This window comes from Prionailurus viverrinus, chromosome C2, assembly GCF_022837055.1.
Source record: "Prionailurus viverrinus isolate Anna chromosome C2, UM_Priviv_1.0, whole genome shotgun sequence".
NCBI lineage: Eukaryota > Metazoa > Chordata > Mammalia > Carnivora > Felidae > Prionailurus > Prionailurus viverrinus.
In genome coordinates, this window is record NC_062569.1 from 111,366,236 (window position 1) to 111,386,992 (window position 20,757).

Consider the following 20,757-nt stretch of genomic DNA (forward strand, 5'->3'; position numbering starts at 1 on the left):
AATACCAGGATAATCATACCTTCCTAAGGACCTGGAAGTCCAGGTCTGAATTTAGGAACTGTGCATTCCTTGGAGTTCTACTTCAGACTGTGACATGCACCCGCCCCACTCTGTCCTCATGCCTGGTAGGGTTCCAGGCCCAAGGAGGCCTTGTGCTGCCACCTACCGACACCCGAGCCAACAGCCACCCCTCAGGGCCAGGTAAGCACTGCCACCACCGGGGCGAAGTGAGGTGAGCAAAATCTCCCTACAAGCCCAGCAGGGGAGTTGGGGACCCGGATGCAAGACGCAAACCCCGGAAGGAGAGATGCGGGCTCTGGGTCAGCGTGCTGTCTTGGCTTTTGCTTAAATCTTGTCTATCATCCTGCTTCTCTGTGTTGTGATCCGCTTTACTTTTGCACATGTTGCTTATATACCTTTTCGTCTTGACAAATCTCGCTGGATATTTATCGTCTTAAATTCATCTTTTCAAAAAACTAGCTTTTGGTTTCGTTGATCTCCATTCTTGTTTTGTTTCCATTCCATTAATTTGTTCTTATTTTCATTACTGCCAAACAGCCTTCCTTAGAATTTACTTTCTTTTCTATTTATTTATTTTTGTTTCTTTTGTCTCTAGGCCCAGCTTAATGACAGATGCATAGACAGTACAACAAATGTTTGCTGACTGGCTTCTTTGGCGTTTGCAATTTGGTTGAGGATATCGAGCCCAAGCTGAGCTACCACTCCTCTGTTACAATCCCATTTTTAACACCTTTTGCCCCCCCAGTTCAAGACCCTGTCCCCTGAAATGCCTAAATTACCCACAAAATATAGCAAAGGGAGTATTGGTATTTTTAAGCCTCTGTATTTTAAGTAAAGAAAGACAGACCCTGAAGGATTAAGTGCTTTGTTTGTTTCATTTAGTTTTTAAACCTATGGACTTATAAAAATGACACTTAGCTATTCATTAGCCCAACATCCCCATTCTATATAAAGAGTACATTCTACATAAAGAGTATATTCTACATAAAGGGTAACTTGTTCCAGATCAATAACTAGTTGACAGCTGAGTGGAGTTAACTCAGATCTTTTGGTTACTAATCAAGTGCTCCAGCTCCACCCTACAAGTGCTGCCTTTACCACAGGGAAAACAGGGATGGAGAGCATCAGCTTCAACTTGAGGATTCATACGCTGGCATGTGTTTAATAGTAGTATTTATTTTTCTTTTATAACACCAGTATAATATTAAAATTTTTCTACATTTTCTTACATTATAATAAGCAGTATTTCCAGAAATACGAGTCCTATTTTCAATATCTTTACCACACATCATGGAAAATTAAATGTAGAACGTACGTAACACACTTCATGCTGCTTGAGAAAGTAGCATAAAATATTAAAAATGCCAAATGGAAAACATGAATTTCATTTCTTCTCCTAAACTAAACAAAATTAGAATCTGTTCTGAAAAGTCTAGTTTAATTAAGTGTGGGAATAAAAATGCTCTTCCTTAGTCAAAGAAATTCCAGCAGGAGACTCTAGTATCTGGCTCCAATTCTTTAGGGTTTTAAAATCCTGGCATCTGTCATTTGTCCCAGACCATGAATTTGAAATATTTAGATGAGAATAAAGATTCCTCTTAAATGAGAGGACAATATTTAGGAAAGTTTATTCTACTGTGAAAAGAAACCTAAAAAATGTAAACAAAATATACATAGTTTTTACCTAAGGTAGAAGTTGTTCTGTATGAAATACCTGGTTACATATTTCAATAAACTGATTAAATATTTTAATAAAATTTTCCCTGATGGTGTAGCATAATATAATTTTTTTAATGCAGGAAGATATAACAATTCTTAGAAATGTTTCTGTTTCTGTTTTAATCAGTGGAACTTAATGATTAAGCCTGTAGTAGACCTTCAGTCTGATAAGGTGAGTTTCAATCCAAAGGTCCCATCTAGGTCAATGGCATGCATTCAAGGTATAATTCAAGGAGCAGAGAAAACTATGCACTAAATTATCTAAAAATTCATAAATTAAAAATAACAGCTAATATTTATTGAGTGCTTATAGTGTCCTAAATGTCATCTTAAACCCATAAATGTAGTAACTCATTTAATCATTTAATGACAGCCCTGAAAGATAGGTTTATTATGATTCCCATAAATAGCAAAACTGAAGCACAGAAATGTTGAGTAATTTGCTCAAGTTTACTCATTAAGTGGTAGCATTGGCATTTCAACAAGGCAGTCTGGCTCCAGAGGTGTTTTGTTTTGTTTTTTTTTTTTTTTTTTGCCCCTGTTTATGTACATTTTTCCCCCTGACTCTCATGTGCAAACTCTTAATCACCACATTCTATACTAGATGTTCTTCAATAAAATATGCTATCAAAAGATCTATGGATGGTGGTTGTATTCAGTATTTTAAGTAAAAATATCTAATACCTGGAAATCAAGGAAAAATCTACTAAGTCAACCCACTTGTGTTAAATTTCTTAATTTGAGAAAGTGACTTTGAGAATGGGATCAGCAATTTAAACATCACTAATACTGATGTTAAAATAATTCATGCTCTTCAGCCAATTACATAACAAAATTTATTCCTCCAAAAAAAAAATCCCTTCCTTTTCACAGCAATTGTTTTCTTAATTTAGAGAATGGTTATATGAGGAAGCAAGAAGGGAGACTGGCAAAACAACAGAAGAGAGGTTTACAACAGCAGGATTAAGACTAAATAACACTACAGCTCTCCACTTACTAGACCTTTTGTCGAACCCTAAAATACAATCTGTCCTCCAGGAACAGTCCCATGAGTTTGATTTATTAACAAGTTTGCCTCTTGAGTAAGTACTGTAGTTGAGTAAAACGAAAGTCAAGCATCTGTGTACAAATTATTTTCTGAGAATCAATAAACTCTCCTTGACCTTTCCCCACAACCCATATTTCCTACTGTGCAAGAATTTCAATGCTATGAAGTTTGACCTTGGGGTTTGGAAATATTGCAACCTAGTAAAGTCTTTTCTTGGCCTGAGGCCTAAGTGAGCCCATGATAGGAAATGAAGGTCAGGGTATCTGGAAAGAGTGGGAAAGGCACTCATGCTTGCAGAAAGGAGGAAGTTTTATAATCTAGAAGAGACATAGGATATGGTTCAATAGGGCATAATCATCAATGGTAATATGTCATAAGGTTAAGATATTCTCCCTAAGAGTTAAGAAAAAAATCTCCTACTATTATGATTATGGACATCTGTTTATGTTTACACCAGGCCTTGCTCAAGTTGAAAAATGTCAAGGGAAAGATGTATAATAAGACTTAATTATGTTTCATTTTACTTTCATCAAGTGTGATTGGACCAAAAAGCTGCACTGCTTCTTGTATCACAAGGTTCTTGTTATTGGGAGCAAAAGTCCAAAAGAGATAGAATGCCTTACGTTGTCCATTCTGAAAACACATCAGATGAGGCACATATTACTTGATATTCTACAAAGAAGGCCTAATGTGAAAAGGCTAGAGGTCAGGCAAAACTTCAATTTGCTCCAACATAAAAGCATCCTTTTGTTGATCATACAGCTAAACAGAAGAGATCATACACAACAGGAGAGACCCTGATGAAGCGGAAGTTCTAGAAATGGTCAGAGTGTTGCATGGCCTGGGGCAGAGGAAGAAAACTAAAATGGTGTCTGTCTTAACTGATGTAAACAAAACCATAATAACATTCATTTTAATATTTATTTATTTACTTCTTGAATACAGCTATTTGACAACTTTCAGTCCAGTTTCTGCTTTTCACATGATTCTTTCATTTACTCATAAGCTATGTACTAGCAACTGTATTCCAGGTACCCATATAGGTGCAGAGAAGGTAGATTGATAAGTCAGGTCCCTGGTTTCTTAGAGCTTTCATTCTAGGAATGGGGAGACAGACAGCAAACAAATAAGAAATTACCAGGTGATAAAAGCCATGAACAAAATACATGTGAAAGAGAGCAAATAGAATGATAACCTTGGACTGAGTGGATAGAAAATGTCTCTTTGAGGTGGTGACATTGAAACTAAGACCTAAATCATAAGGGGTGGCTGTGTGAAACTCTGGGTGACATGTTCCAGCAAACAGATATCATCATAGAAGAACTTCAAGTCTTGAGCTCCTTCCAAGAGTCATCAAAAGTTTTGAAAAATTTCTTTACCAAACAGAACTTCAAAAGCCTAGGATATCTTATTTCTGAAAGCCTAGATGGAAAAAGTGTTATACTTGACAATATATCTTATTGTGATGCTTTGATGAAAAAAAAGGTCATTATTATTTAATGTTTTCAGCAGCAGCACATAAAAATGCCAAAGACTATTCTAGCAATTCTGAAAGAATTGCTACTCCCATGCTTGTCTACTCCCATGAAATGCTGTCAACTTCATCTGGACTGGAGCTTACCATGACCTTTTACAAGAGGACTTATTAAGTAATAGGAGCAGAATTAACAGTTTTCCTATACTACACAGATCATTGGCATTCTAGAGGTATTTGTTTGATATTTAAACCAATAATTTGGGTTTTTTTAATGACTCATTACACTTAGCAATTAGACAGAGATAAGCTTGTTTGATGGCCATTAGATGTTGGGGCTTATGTGAATGTGAGAAATCTTTACATTAAAGGCAGTCACCAGGATGAATGTTGTTAGAAAATGGGCAATGTTCCAGGCAATGCAGTCTGAATCTGTACTTTCTTCTGCTGTTCTAGACTAGAAGATCAACAGCGGACAATCCTAGAACTTTGCAAAGCTGAAGGAGGTGCTTTGGCAAAACCTGGAAGAATGTGGCAAAGCTATGGCAGTTACTCCACAGCCAAAAATCTATAAACACCATTTGAAGACTCAGAAAAGCTTAAAGGTGAAGCATACTAATCTATGCTCTAGAAGCACCATTAATAATGGAGACCTCATTGACTTGAAGACAAACAGCATACTTACCAAAGTGCGTAACTTTGCCTAGAAAACATTCTACTAGTTACTGCATATTTTTTGTGAATTTGGGTTTTTAGGCATAGGTGCCTAAAAAAAAATTTTTTAAACCTGAAGGTGAATTAATTGATTGGGTTACCATTGTCTTCCCTCTAGGAAGGCAGAATAGTGCAGGAGTGAAGAGCATCGATACTAAAGTCAAAATAATCTAGATTCAAATCCAGACCCAACACTTTCTAGCTACATAAGTTTGAAGAGATTCTTAGAGCCTGGGTTTCCCCATATGTAACATGGATATAATAATAACTGCTTCAAAGGTAGCTGTTAGGGTTAAATGAGATAAGTATGTTGTACACCTGAAACTAAGGTAATATCGTGTGTCAACTACAATCAAATAAAACCTTTTTTAAGAAAAATTCAGAGCAAGGACACATTTGTGTTCTTTGAGGAGCTGGTATGCTTTTACTGTTAAACAAGGTTTTTTTGTTGCTTATTATGCTTTGTTTGGGGTCTTGGCCCTCAGGAAGTTCAGGGATATGTCTCAGGGATATGTTTTGTATTTGTTTTTAGCAACTTCTGCTGTTTTCTTCCTTATAGTGTTTAATACTTTGGTCCTTGTTTTAATGGTTCTATTATACCTGTCTCCATTATAAGTCACCACAAATTTCCCTTTAAAAGTAGATGTCCTATAAAGGAAAGAAGGAAAGGAGGGAAGGAGGGAGGAAAAAAGATTTCTTAAAAGTATACTCTTTAAATAAGGTCTTATAAATTTAGCAGCCTTAATGAGGTAAAAATCTATAGTTCATAATTTTTTAACTTTAAACAAAAATAAATAAAACAAATGGAAACACATTTTTCTCAAGTTTAAATGTTATTGGTTTTGTTCTGGAAAATTTTCTCATGCTAATTCTACAAATCCTGTTAGTACATTTTCTAAATAATGTTCTGTAGGGCAGGGAAGGAAGGACCATGAGATCTCAGCTGTCACTCCATCAACAGTGAATATATTTGACTCCTTTTCTCTCCAGCATGGGATCTTTGCAGCCATGCATTGTGCTTCTCCTGGCTCCCCCAACCTTCCATCCTCCTCAGGTACCTTCTCAGACGGCAGATCACCCCTCCTTCTGCTCTCTAGACTAGTATTATTTACCGTTATTTACTCAGTTTTATTAGAATCTTTCTCTGTTTATTACAAAAGGAGCGTTTGGCACATCCAGCTTTGAATCCCTTCATGGAGAACCTCTGCAGCCCAAGTGAACAGGCACTGGGATTATAGAAAGTCTTCAGTGTGAGTTACTGGGGGTTTTCCTCTAACACCATTGTTTTACACCCATGGCTCCCCCTCCCACCTTCCAGTGTCATTTCTAGCACACAGAAAGTTACTAACAGATACTTGTTGAGTAACCAGAAAAATCATTTTCTTTTTTTTTTAATGTTTATGCACTTATTTTTAAGAGAGAGAGAGAACATGAGCATGGAAGAGACAGGGAGAAAGGGAGAGAGAGAATCCTAAGCAGGCTCCATATTGTCAGCACAGAGCTCTACATGGGGCTCAAACTCACAGACCACAGTGTGAGATCGTGACCTGAGCCAAAATTAAGAATCTAACCTGGCTGAGTCACCTAGGCACCCCTGAAAAAATCATTTTCTAAGTAATCTTAATTTTTTAAGTAGTTTTTTACACTTAGAGAGTGAGAACTTTATGCACAAACCTTAAGAGTTTATTTACCATCCTAGTGAGAACATTCCGAAAATGAAATTCCATTCTGGGCATATTTGATTATGTGTGTATGTCTGTATATCTGTGTGTGTGTCCATAATTATTTCTCTTTCTCGAATTTAGCTAAACAAACCCAAACATGTGTTATTAATGATTTGATTATTCTGTTTTCCAGTCAGGTGTTAAAAGAGCAAGAAGAGGGTAATTCAACTTTGTAATTCCTCACCCTGCCCACACACACATATTCATATTCATGCATGTACAACCATATGCTAGCCATCAATTGACCCTTGCGTGTTGTATGTCATACACGACACCTTGGCAGGCAACCCTAGCCCAGACATGGCTATTCGCAGTACTGGTGTGTCAGGTAGCAGAGACAGAGGCTCAACAACTTCTCTTGATTTGAGTTCAACATAGCAGTTAAAGATAAACATAACATAGTTAAACATAAACGATATTACCTGTCTCAACGCTAATCACAATCCTCCAGATGCCCAGTCCCAAAACGATGGCCGTCAGCAGTCCACACACAGTGGCCACCAGCACCCTGAGCTCACAAACACGACAGGAAGCCATGGAGAAGTCAGACCACTCCTAGGTGAAAAACAGCTAGCTTCTTTCTTCTTGAGCCAAGAAGCTGAATCAGAAACTATTCTAAAAAATTTTTTTAATTCCTCCTTTATGTGATCTATCAGGCAGAAGTCCTCATGTTTTGGGACTCTTGAGGTTAATCAGGCGGGAGGCAGTTTGAATCACCTAATAAAAGGTACATGCTCTGATTGCAACTTCCTCATCCTTCACTGAATGAGAACAAGAAAAAAGTGATTGGAATTATGGGAACAGAAGGTAACTCAGGATAATAAAGAAGAAAGGGAGGGAATAGTTAACAGGGTCAAAGTGTAAATGTCCATACAAGCAAAAAGGTGGGGAAGGGAGCCAGAAAAAAGAAAACCAAGTCATCTTCCTGCACTTTCACTTTAGAAGGATCTAGCAAAGGAAGACTAACAGGAGCTTCAGGCCACACAGATTCTCTTGTCAACAAGTGGTTTAAGCAATGACACACACATGATTCCAATATTTGCATTTTTTAAAGGAGCCCACATTTTGATAGCTGCAGTTGGTCAGTGGGCTTTACTAGCACAGGATGAATTTCGAAGAGCACTAAATTCCGGTATTACAACCTACTTGTTATCAGCCGAATTATGTTGCCCTAAAAATTCACGTGTTGGAGCACCTTGGTGGCTCAGTTGGTTAAGCATGTGACTCTTGATTTTGGCTCAGGTCATGATCTCACGGTTCGTGAGTTCAAACCCCACGTTGGGCTCTGAGCATGGAGCCTGTTTGGGTTCTCTCTCTCCCTTGCTCACTCTGCTCTCTCTCAAAATAAATAAATAAACTTAAACAAAGTCATATGTGGAAGTCCTAACCCCTAGTACCTCAGAATGTGACCTTATTTGGAGATAGAGTCATTACAGAGGTAAGCAAGTTAAAATGAGGTCATTAGAGCAGGCTCTAATTAACATAACTGGTGTCCTTATAAGAAGAGGAAATTTGCACAGAGATATGCATAAAGGCAAGAGTTTAGGAGAAGATGGCTGTCCATAAGCCAAGGAAAGAGGCCTGGGACACATCCTTCCCTCCCAGCCTTCAGAAAGACCCAACACTGCTGACACCTTGATTTTGGACTTCTGGCTTCCAGCAGCCCTAAGCAAACTAATTCACCATCTGGGTCAATGTTAGCAGGTATCTTTGCTGCAGCAGCTCTGACCATCTCATGCCCATGTTCTTTTCCCTATCCCTTCTCCATCATTAACTGAATGAATGAATGAATGAATGAATACTCACCTCAACCAGAGTCCTGTTCTTGGTGGATTACAAAAGATTTTACAAAAGGGGACACATTTAAGCTGACTTTTTGACCCCCAAAACAATTATATATTTCCCCTATTTTCTATAACATTTTATCAAAATACAGCTTCACGGGATATGAACATAGGCTCTAACCTTTACCCCACCCAAGGACTTCAGAAAAACACATCAATGTACCCAAGATGCAAGAACTACAGGTAATGCTGCAATGGCACAAAACAAATGTGAATCCCTTGTTATTGCTGTGAGTAGATTTTTAAAAATATGTTTCTGAGATGTCTTCATATTTATGCACACCAAATGTCTAGAAGGGTACATAAAAAATTCTTCTTGGGAATCTGAAAAATCTAAGAAACTCATTTTTCATTTTGTACCCCTTTTATGATTTGAGGTTTTTACCTTATGCATTTAATATTTTCTCAATTATAATAATAATGAACATATCTATTATTCTTTCTCTTTTTTATTTTTATTTTTTTAACGTTTATTTTTGAGAGAGAGAGAGTGAGAAAGAGTGCAAGCAGGGGAGGGGCATAGAGAGAGGGAGACACAGAATCCAAAGCAGGCTCCAGGCTCTGAGCTGCCAGTGCAGAGCCCAATGCAGGGCTCAAACCCACAAACCATGAGATCATGACCCAAGCCAAAGTCGGACACTCAGCTGACTGAGCCACCCAGGCGCCCCTCTATTATTCTTTCAATAATAAAAGAAATCATTTTAAATAAATAAGTCTAAGAAAAGGAATTAGCACTTACCAAATGCCTAGAATATACCAAGCACTATGCTGTGTACTTTGTGTATCTTTAACTCATTTATTCTGTACAATAACCCCATGTAACAGATATTTTTGCCTACTGCATGAATGAGGAAATGAGACTTGGGCAGGTATTATCCTAAAGAGGAGATCTCTGGTTAAGGAAATTTGAGTGACAGGAGGTTACATAAAGGTAATAGGTTTCTTGAACTCTAGAATTTCCTAAAGTCTTTAATATGCTCACATACATTGTGAATTGTCAAGTTCCCAGTGTTGACCACAGAAACCTCTTCTCAAGAAGAATTTCTCAAGAGATACCGATCTTCAGAATGTGCTTTGGAAACACTCCCCTGCATGATCATCTACAGGAAGGTCTTAGATGACTAAAGGGACTGATCATGGGGACCCGTATTTGTCATATGATGATGCTATTTTTTTCTTGTAGTGTTCCAAATATTTTGAAGGAGCTGTAGTATGGTGACTGAAAAACTGACTTTGGTGATGCTCATATATTTCTTTCCCACACTCAATTGAAGTGCTGGAATCCTGGGAAGTTAAAATGGCTGTAGCTTCTTAGTACTTTTATATTTTCACTTATATGCCAACTCTCCAGTTAGAAAGTCTAGAAATTTATGGAATGCAAGTAATTCCTAGGCACAGAAATTTACATGTTGACATTTATATAAGGGCATGAATCTCTATTGGTTATAGGCAAATATATAGACATCAATTTTATATACGCACACCTATATGTATCAAGATAATGAAAAGGAACAGAAAAAGGAAAAGAACTAAACAGGGAATAATTCATTTATTCATTTGTTCCACTCAATGCAGATGTCATGCTAGATGCTGAAGATGATACAGTGAACAAGAGAGGCAAGGTCCCTGACCTCACACAGCTTACACTCAGGAATACCTGAATTTGTACTGACATTAGCTCTAATTTGCTCTGTGGCCCTGGACAAGCCACATAAGCATCTGAACCTCCATTTTTCCATATTACAAACAACCTAATTGAGGCTTTTCCTTCCTGAAAATTTCAATCCTAACGTCATTAGTGGAGGAAGAACAAGGTAGGCGTCTATAGAGGGGGTAGAGAGGAGCAGTAGATCAGAGCAGATGTCAGAGCCCTATTGGGCAAGGGGTGAAAAAGAGGATAGCATGAGATGTCAGATTCCAAACAGAGTGCATAAGGCATCCCTGCGATAAGGAGGAACAGCCTGGCATGCAATGTCACAACCAACGGGTGAGGAAGGCCTCTAGGCAAGAAACAGTCCAATGTGAGAAATCAAAGCCAGAGCAGAGAGAGGAGGGCATTCCTTCAGAGACCCAGAAGGATCACAGGGGCAGCATGTGGGGGCTGGTTGGTGTGGGAATTCAGGGCCAGAGTTGAGCGAGGAGGGTGTCCACATGGAGTGGCAGCCTAGAATAGGAAGTCAGAGCCCAAGCAAAAAGAGAAGAGTGTCCACACATGGGTAGGGTAGGGCTGAAGATCAGAGATTAGTTATATACAGGATGAGCAACCGAACAGGTAAACATATAAGAATAATGAGAGCCAAGTTCCTTACTCTAGGAGAAGGGAGTTACAAATTTGGAAAAGGAGAAACCGAAGTCCATAAGAATTTCAAAACAGGTCATCAGAAACATGGAGAAAGAAAAGCTACAGGGTACAGGGTACTAATTCTGAAGGGAGCAATATCATTTAGGGGAAACAGCTATTAGATAAATGCATGAATACAGTCAGGAACTTCTTATCCAAAAGAGGAAAACTGATGACTGCAACAAAGTCAAGTGTTTCAAAGGAAGGGGTGTGATATTACTTGTTGCTAATATTTGAACTACATAACTTCCGTGTGTCTTTAAAAAAATAGAAACATGGTATTGAATTAGAAATGGATTTATGTATAAATACAAACTCATGATTATATATATATATTTCAATATATACTTAATAAACATATGTTAATAGTAGATAAATAGATGCAAAACTCTGTATATATACACAAATTTATATGTGGGTATGTTTGTGATATATATCATACATTTACATACATATATTCTCTAGTTCTGGCCACTCATAGGCCATGAAAACATCCCCCCTAATCTTAAGTACACATATTGTACACCTGTAACTAATGTAACACTGCATGTTAACTCTACTGGAATTAAAATTTCTAAAAATGGGGGGGGGGGGGGGCGCCTGGGTGGCGCAGTCGGTTAAGCGTCCGACTTCAGCCAGGTCACGATCTCGCGGTCTGGGAGTTCGAGCCCCGCGTCAGGCTCTGGGCTGATGGCTCAGAGCCTGGAGCCAGTTTCCGATTCTGTGTCTCCCTCTCTCTCTGCCCCTCCCCCGTTCATGCTCTGTCTCTCTCTGTCCCAAAAATAAATAAAAAACGTTGAAAAAAAAAGAAAAAGAAAAATAGGGGGAAAAGCCAGCATTTTTCATTTAGAAAAAGAGTGAAAGCTTCTGGTTTGAGCTGTTTTTCCTTCCTTTCCCATCGATGGATAGATGCAGGAGTGACTCAGGTGTAGCCGTAAGTGCTCAGGACTGATGCTCCAGCGTTTGAAAAAAAAAATTTTTCTTTAATGTTCCTTTATTTTTGAGACAGAGCACGAACGGGTGAGAAGCAAAGAGCCCAACGCGGGGCTAGAACTCACAGACCACAACCTTGTGACCTCAGCTTAAGTCGGACGCTTAACCGACTGAGCCACCCAGGCATCCAGCATTCAGGACGGGACTGCAGTAGTCCTTGGATATTGGTGCTTTCTGTTGTGACCAGCTCCTGGAGCATACTGCGCATGTGTGAGCAGCCTGCTCTTTGGAATGAAGACCTCTCAGTCAGCCAGGGGAGGGAGGCAAGCTAGCCAGCCATTACTGCGCTTGCCCCAGCCAGCCAAACACCAAGCGTTCAGTGGCAGAGCTGCAATCTTTTCTTTGGTATACCAGATTCTGTTGGCTCTAGTGTAACACAAGACTATAGTGAGAGCTCCCTACCTATCCCTGGGTACTCTCTGTGTGAATGACAGCCCCATCTCCCTTTCTGGGACTCCGGAAATAATTGAAAATATGGCAAGGGAGGGGCACCTGGGTGGCTCAGTCAGTTAAGCATCAGACTCATCGTTCTTGAGATCGAGCCCTGTGTTGGGGCTCTGTGCTGACAATGCAGAGCCTGCTTGGGATTCTCTCTCTCTCTCTCTCTCTCTCTCTCTCTCTCTGCCCCTCCCCTGCTTGTGTGCATTCTCTCTCTCTAAATAAATAAATAAACTTTAAAAAAAAAAAACACCAAGGGGATAGGAATGCCTACACTGAAGGCCAAAGTTCTTCACTCCACATGAGACACTTCTAGAATGAAGTGTCTATCTCCATTTTCTCTTGCTCTAGAAGTGAGAATAGCTTTGTCCTAACACCTCTGTCACGCATGCATGCACACACACATACACACCAATCATAAGCATATATAGAGCCCAGATCTTGATTTCTTAAAACAATTTTCCACTAAAAGGAACATAGTTCCTTGGAAAATTGGCTAATTTCAAGACTGGGGCAGGGAAAGTCAAAGATGAGCCTAGAATACTTTATGCCAGAAAGGAAAGAGGTGTTCAAGAAATGATGGGTACATATCAAATGGACACAGAATCCAGCATGAAGTGGCTGCCTGATACCAAATGAGGGATAATTTGAGCATCAAAATAAATAATATTAAAACATTATAACCCATTAAATAAAATAGGAAATTACTGTATTTTAAACTCTGAGGGTGGGCCCAGCAATCTGTTTTAACTAGTCCTCCAACCTGATTGCCCACTGAAGTTTAGTAACCACTGTTCAAGAGTAATTTTCCCAAAGAAAGTGAATCAAGTTCACAGTAAACCAGAAAATGGCAAGAGATTAAATGGGCTTTTGTGTTATAGGACATTCCTTTGGTAATGTTTATGGGAAATCTCATGGCTTTAAAGACTGCCAGATTTTCATATAAGCCTGTTCAAATTCACAATATTTCTGTCATCTTTGAAATCACTATTCTTCATTTTATCTTACTCATTTATTTAACCACACTTTCAATGAGTTAATACCCTGAAGCATGAAGAAGGTTTGAAATCTTTCATTTCCCAACCATCTGGACTGTGACCCCAGTGGAGAGTTAAGTACACAGAAAACTGCTTACCTTACCTCCCATGATACTGATGACAAAGGGCAATCTCAACTTCCCCACCTGTTATTCCTAAGAGATAAGCCTCTGAATTTCTCCCCTGGAAAACTTCCCAATGGTATTTGCCACCCCTTCATTAGTGAAAACTCTGAGCCACTACTAACAAAGAAACCCTTGAATTCACGTGTTTACATATCCATATAACCGTGCCCACCTCTGTTTCTCTCTGGCGGTCAATGGAGAGCAGGGAGAAAGGTACTAAGAAAGCTTTCCTGGGCCAAGAGGAAGTTACTAGGACACTGACGTTTCTTTGCGCCTTCCCACTTTTCTTCTGCTCTATATGTCTTTGTTCTTCAGGTGTCTCCTATGCTCTCCAGAGCCAGGTGTTCTAGATCTTGAGGGTCTTGAGGGCTCATTACTCCATAGAGGAAAAACCAGCATCATTTTGTGAAAGTAATTCACCTAACACTAGCAGAAGTACTCCTGTACTCCAGAAGATGAAAGAAAATGAACCCTCAAATTCTTTTTTAAAGTTTACCTCTGCATCCTCCTCTAGACAGTCTCAATTCTTCTCTCCATCTCTTCTAACTTGTTCCTTTATCTTTCCTTTCCCACTTTCTCCTCTTTTATTTATCCTTTTATATCTCCCAAATATGAGCTGTCAGCCACAGGTTAAAAGGAAAGAGGAGAGAAATGGTCACTTATGGTTAGGTTGAGAGGCATAATGTAGGAAATAGTGTAATATTCTTTTTTTCCTTCTGAAAAGCCTCATTCAAGTGAAATGCAGACCCAAAATTTACAGTAAATAAAAAAGAGCTTCAACCAAGAAACACTAGTCCCATGTGAACACTAGTCCTTCTGAAAATAGTAGTATGAAATCATAAGCTTAACTGAGCTGAGTTGGTATTTTCAATATCCTGCATAAAATCCTACTATTTTTTAAAATTTATTTTAGAGAGATCTCATGCTACAGGGAGAGGGACAGAGAGAGAGAAAGAAAGAATATTTAGCAGGCTCCACACTCAGCACAGAGCCTGATGCAGGACTTGATCCCATAACCCTGGATCATGACCTAAACCAAAATCAAGAGTCAAACACTCAACTGACTGAGCCACCCAGATGCCCCCAAATCCCACTATTTTTATCTGTCAAGATAATATTTTGGATCCTAAATATCTCAGTTTAGTATAATTGTTTTAATTATTAATTAATAATTATTAATTTGCCTATATATTTTTTAACATTTATTTATTTTTGAGAGACAGAGAAAGAGCATGAACAGGGGAAGAGCAAAGAGAGAGGGAGACACAGAATCTAAGCAGGCCTCAGGCTCTGTGCTATGAGCACAGAGCCCAATGTAGGCTTGAACCCATGAACCGTGAGATCATGACCTGAGCCAAAGTCAGACGCTTAACCCATTGAGCCATGCAGGTGCCCCTTGGACTTTGTATTTTTTATTTTGTTTTTGGAAAACCCTGCATAATATAGAGTCCACTTGTATCAGGCACCATGAATTTTCCAGATAAGACCCATAATCCCCAGAAAACTTAATAGTGTATGATACTCAAGGAGGTTGTGACCTAGTTAGAGAAGAGGCATATAAGAAAATAAAGCACACCAAAGATAATGCAGAAGTCACTAGTTGGTAAATGACTTACTCCAAAAGTGTTTAATCTACATTCCTGCGTGAAGAATCTTGGAATGAATGACAGACCAGTTTAGGAAATTTGCCACTTGTATGAGGCCATAAAGCAGCAAAAATGTATTAACCAAGCCACATTGTCAGCAGGTTTCTCAATAAGGTAAACACATTTTATGGCTGGTAATACAACTTGAGAAAGATAGTATTTTCATCCCTGGCATTTGCCATATTATGTTCAGCATACATTTTCCAATTCAAATAAATGCCTTATTTTGAAGTCTAAAACATAAAGCTTAAAACCAATGTTAAGGTCTGGATGTATTAGTTTTCTATGGCTGCTGTAACAAAGTACCACAAACTGAGTGACTTAATCTAGAGAAATTTATTGTCACACAGTTCTGGAGATATGAAGTCCAAGATCAAGTTACCAGTAGGGTCAAGCTTCCTTGGAAAGTGCTAGGGAAGAATCAGTTCCAGCCATCTCTCTTAGCTTCTGGTGATTTGCTGGCATCTTGACATACCTTAACTTGCAGACACATTGCCCCAATCCATGCTTTCATGTTCACAAGGCATTCTCCCTGTGTGTATATCTTTGTGTTCAAATTTCCACTTTCCCTAAGGACACAAGTCACACTGGATTGGGCCCACCATACTCCAGTATAACCTCATCCTAACTAAACTATATCTAAAACAACCCTATTTCCAAACAAGCTCACATTCTGAGGTGTTGGAAGTTAGGACTTCAACATATGAATTTGGGGAGAACATAATTCAATCCATAACAGTGAGTTATAGCACTAATAAATTAAAATCTAAGATTTAAAAAAATAACCCAAACTTTACCACTAACAATGTTTGTGGTCTGACTCGTTTTTTTAGGATGTGAACCTGGTACTTTGACTTATGAGTTGTGTTGCTATGCTCTGCCACTAGAGGGTAGCATCATTGCTATTGTCTTTTCTGCTATTTCTTTTACAGCATATTCAGTACTTCACCATTCATCCCATCTAATCCCCAGTGTGATTGTGTTTGGAAGTGAGGCCTTCTAGAAGATAATTAGATAATCAGGGAGAGGCCATCATGATGGGATTAATGCCCTTATAAAGAAGACACTGGAGGGAGATAATCTGTCTCTGAACCACATGAAGATACAAGACATTCTGCCCACCAGGAAGGCCTTCACCAAACACCAGATCCGCTGGTGCCTTGATCTTGGACCAAGATCAATTCTGGAGGGTGGTCTCCAGAATTGTAAGAAATAAATGTTTGTTGTTCAAACCACCCAGTCTATGGTGCTCTGTAACATCAGTCCAAACTGACTTAGAAAATGTCTGACCAGATATGTGAACAGAAATAGGGGACAGGTGGTCTTTAGAATAAGGTAGGCCCATCTAAGAAGGAATTGAGCCATTCACTATGCAGTAGTGTCACCTCTAAAATGGAAAGAGCTCCTGACACTCTTTTGGTGTCAGGAGACATATCCCATTATGGGCTCAGCCACTAATTGATTGCATGATCTTGGACAAATCACTCTCTGGTCTCAGAGTCCTCACCTATATAGACAATGTTTTGAGACCTATTTTCTCTAAATAATATATTCCTTTGATTTTTCTCTCTTTATTATGTTCCTTTAGCTCACTTTCTAATGCTACAGGCTGAGAAGGATTCCTTAGGAGTTACAATAGAGACAAAAGATGGGAATGCAAGCTGGTGCAGCCACTCTGGAAAACAGTACGGAACTTCCTCAGAAAATTAAAAATAGAACTACCCTACGACCCAGCAACTGCACTACTAGGCATCTATCCAAGGGATACAGGTGTGCTGTTTCAAAGGGACACATGCACCCCCATGTTTATAGCAGCACCATCAACAATAGCCAAAGTATGGAAAGAGCCCAAATGTCCATGGATGGATGAATGGATAAAGAAGATGTGGTATATACACACACACACACACACACACACACACACACACACACAATGGAGTATTACTCGGCAATCAAAAAGAATGAAATCTTGCCATTTGCAACTACGTGGATGGAACTGGAGGATATTATGCTAAGTGAAATCAGTCGGTAAGAGAAAGACAAAAATCATATGACTTCACTCATATGAAGACTTTAAGAGACAAAACAGATGAACATAAGGGAAGGGAAACAAAAAGAATATAAAAACAGAGAGGGGGACAAAACAGAAGAGACTTATAAATATGGAGAACAAACTGAGAGTTATGGGAAGGCTTGTGGGAGGGGGGATGGGCTAAATGGGTAAGGGGCACTAAGGAATCTACTTCTGAAATCACCGTTGTACTATATGCTAACTAATTTGTATGTAAATTTAAAAAATAAAAAATAAAGTTTAAAAAAATAAATAAACATTTTTACAAAAAGAAAAATTTTAAGTGAAAATTGTGAAGACTACTTGGTAACATGGAGAAAAGAATTATTATATGTTAATTATATGTTAATATGTATCTTAGTTTAAGATACAAAATTCAATGTAAAGTAGGATTACAATTATGTGAAAATATGCAGGAGATAAAAGGAAGTACACAAATGCTAATAATTGTTTTAGAGAGATGGGACTAAGAAGTAATTTTTACTTATCTTTTCCATATTACCATTAATGTAGTTATATTTTATGCTTTTATTTTTAAAAATTTTTTGGTGTTTGTTTAATTTTGAGAGAGACAGAGACAGAGAGAGAGAGAAAACGCACGCGTGCCAGTGGGGGAGGGGCAGAGACAGAGACACAGAATCTGAAGCAGGCTGCTTCAGCACAGAGCCTGAGCTGTCAGCACAGAGCCTGAGCTGTCAGCACAGAGCCTGACGCAGGGCTCAGGCTCGTGAGCCGTGGGATCATGACCCGAGCCAAAGTCGGACACCTATCTGACTGAACCACCTAGCCGCTCCATAATGTAGTTATATTTTAAAATGGATAAAAGTTTATAACTTAAAAAAGCAGTAACAACCATCTGTAATCTCACTACCCCAAGATAACACTGTGAACACTCAATAAATTTCTTTCTAGTCTTTTCATAGATCAACAGGATCACTTATAAATACTAACTTGAAGGAACCAAAGAGAATTCTTACTCAACCTGAAGGTAACACTAAGTTGGACAGGACAGTTAAATGTTGGATTCAAAACATGATCTGGAGGAAGGAAAGGCCTGGAATTAACACTATGGAGTGTCTGTGTTGGACACAACGAAAGAGCTGAACTTCTGGATTAAAGGCCTGGCTTTCCATGGACTGGACAGGATAACACTGGACAAGATGCTTGGCCTTACTAAGCCCTTTTTAAAAAAAAATACCCGTTCCCTATAAACCTCCCCACAGCATTTCTTTAAAACTAAAATGAGAAAACATGTGTGTATGTAAAAGCTTTGTAAATTTTACCTTCCTTTGCAAAGGTAAGAATAATTACTGTCCAAGTCCATAGTAAAAACAGTGGTATGCACTTCAACAATATTTTTCCAAACACGAAGCAAATAATATGACCAAAAAACAATTTCTGTGTGGCCATGTCAATCACTAATCTTGATTTACCTGCCTATGTTTACCTGCTTAATAAAACTGCTAGAAAGGACAGGAAACCATTAGGTATGACCTGCAGAGAAAAACTTGTTTTTGCCTTGAATAATGCCAGGAAGGTTCTCTACAGGCAGAGAATTAAGAGCCAGCCATCTGCATCTAAGGTGCAAACTTGATTTCTTAGCTGTAGCTCTGCCTCCAGGCCCAGTCGTCTGATAAAGGGGGTCAGTGACATGGTAGCGACACTCAAAGCTCAGAGCATCCCTCTTCTGGGGGCAGAAACAAACTCAGTTTCACTGATTCAATTCAACATGATTTACTATGTGCCTATTATACATCCAGCACTGTCCTGGGCACTGTAGGAGCTACAAAAGATAATAAGAAATTGGCCTGCAGGAGCCTGCACTATACTCAGGCAGGGATTAGAGAATAATAAAAGAGTATAAAATTAAGCACGGGGTGCCTGGGTCTGATCTTGATTTTGGCTCGTGTCATGATTTCACAGTTCATGGGGTCAAGCCCTGCGTCAGGCTCTGCGCTGACAATGTGGAGCCTGCCTGGGATATTCTCTCTCTCTCTCTCTGCCCCTACACCATGCATGCTCTCTCTCTGTCTCTCTCTCTCTCTCTCTCAAAATAAATAAATAAACATTAAAAACATTAAAAAAAAAGAGAGAGAGAGACAAAAGAATCATGGTTGCCGCTGGTGGACAGGGCCAGGTCAGGAGTACAAAAGCCAGCGCAGGTTTACAAGTGTTCCAGCTGGTGGTGACCCAGTAAATGGTCTTATAGGCCAGTGTGGATGCCAGATTTTCTGCTGCTTCTGGGATCTGCACTAAGGGAGCATGCCATAGCCACAGAAAGGAATTATTATGAGGAAATAAGCAGCTTGTTTAGAAATGTGGGTACCAGAGTAACTTGGTGATGGTGGCACTCTTTCCAAGGGGAAACTTTGTTCTTTGAAAGCATGAGCTCTCTTGATTGACATGGAGGAAGGGGTAGCAAATGAAATTCTGCAGGAACCATTGAGAGATGTGTTTGAGAGCAAGCAGCTCATCACTGATATTTCTGACTCAGGGAATAACTGGGCTGTGGGTCGTTAAGTTTTTGGCAGTCTTTATCGAGAACTCAGAAACTCAGATTTTAGAGAAACTCAGAAAGTTGGCTGGGCCCTGTGATCATTTGCACTGTTTTTTACAATATATTCCATGGGAGGTGGAACATGATCTGGACTTGGAACATTTCTTCTAAAGGCGCTTGAGGGTGAATTCCCAGAAGTATACAGATCCATGACTTCAGTTTATCCTTCTGGTGAGGATGATGTCATAACCTCGCCTTACTGAGCATGCAGACTGTGTTGCCCATTGACGTCCAATATTTATTTGACCTCATTAGCAAACTGGTGAATTCTCATGGTGAATTCTGCAAAGTTGGGTACAACTGTAAAACCAAAGAGTCTGGTTACTTCAAGTGCTGAGGCTTTTGAGAAACGGGACCAGAAGTCTTTTGATGCAATGAACAACACTGTGGCAAATTTGCTGCTGAACCTAACAAGCTCTGCAAGGTTTGAAGCATTCCTTAATATGGACCTCAAAGAAATCATCATGAATTCAGTTTCTTTTCCTTAAGTGCATGATCTTGTGTCAAGCCTAACACCTCTATGTATACTGGCAGATGTTAACAGTCCTACCTGAAAGTTGGATCAGATGTTTTTAGATTCCTTTAGTAAAGATCACCAGCTGATTCAGGCTGGCCGCAAACATAGTCTCTACCTTATGGTTAGAGGAAAGTACAGGTTTCCGATTTTTGCAGAACTACTGAAAGATTAAAATCTTCTCTACAGTTTGTCTCCTGGAATCAAGAAGGCTGGAAAAGCAGCCTGTGTTCAGTACCTCATGTGGACCATTCCCATGATTAGCCCTAGCACACATGTGTGAGGCCTACCTTCATGGAACCACAGGATTCATGAGGCTCTACAAGAAAAAGGCTCATCTTTATCACTACCTACAAGTTGAAGGGGCAGAGGAAAGCAGTTTCACAGAAGCTGTGTCATCTTTATCAGGGCCCTCAGAGGAACATAACCAACTGGAGGCCACACAAAGCATGCCTGTGGAAGATTCACCTAGACTAAGCATGGCTGTGTAA

The 20,757-nt window shown here is 39.2% G+C and overlaps 1 protein-coding gene and 1 pseudogene across 1 annotated transcript in view; one reads left to right on the plus strand and one right to left on the minus strand.

The window, feature by feature from the left end:
- The window catches only part of ADGRG7 (adhesion G protein-coupled receptor G7), a 69,887-nt gene extending 62,650 nt beyond the window's left edge, over positions 1–7,237 (minus strand). Inside the window, exon 1 of the mRNA XM_047875801.1 lies at positions 7,123–7,237. Within this exon, the coding sequence (XP_047731757.1) occupies positions 7,123–7,237 (115 nt within the window). The remainder of the gene's footprint in view (positions 1–7,122) is intronic.
- Positions 7,238–16,220: 8,983 nt separating this feature from the next.
- Positions 16,221–20,757, plus strand: LOC125174506 (tubulin epsilon chain-like; annotated as a pseudogene).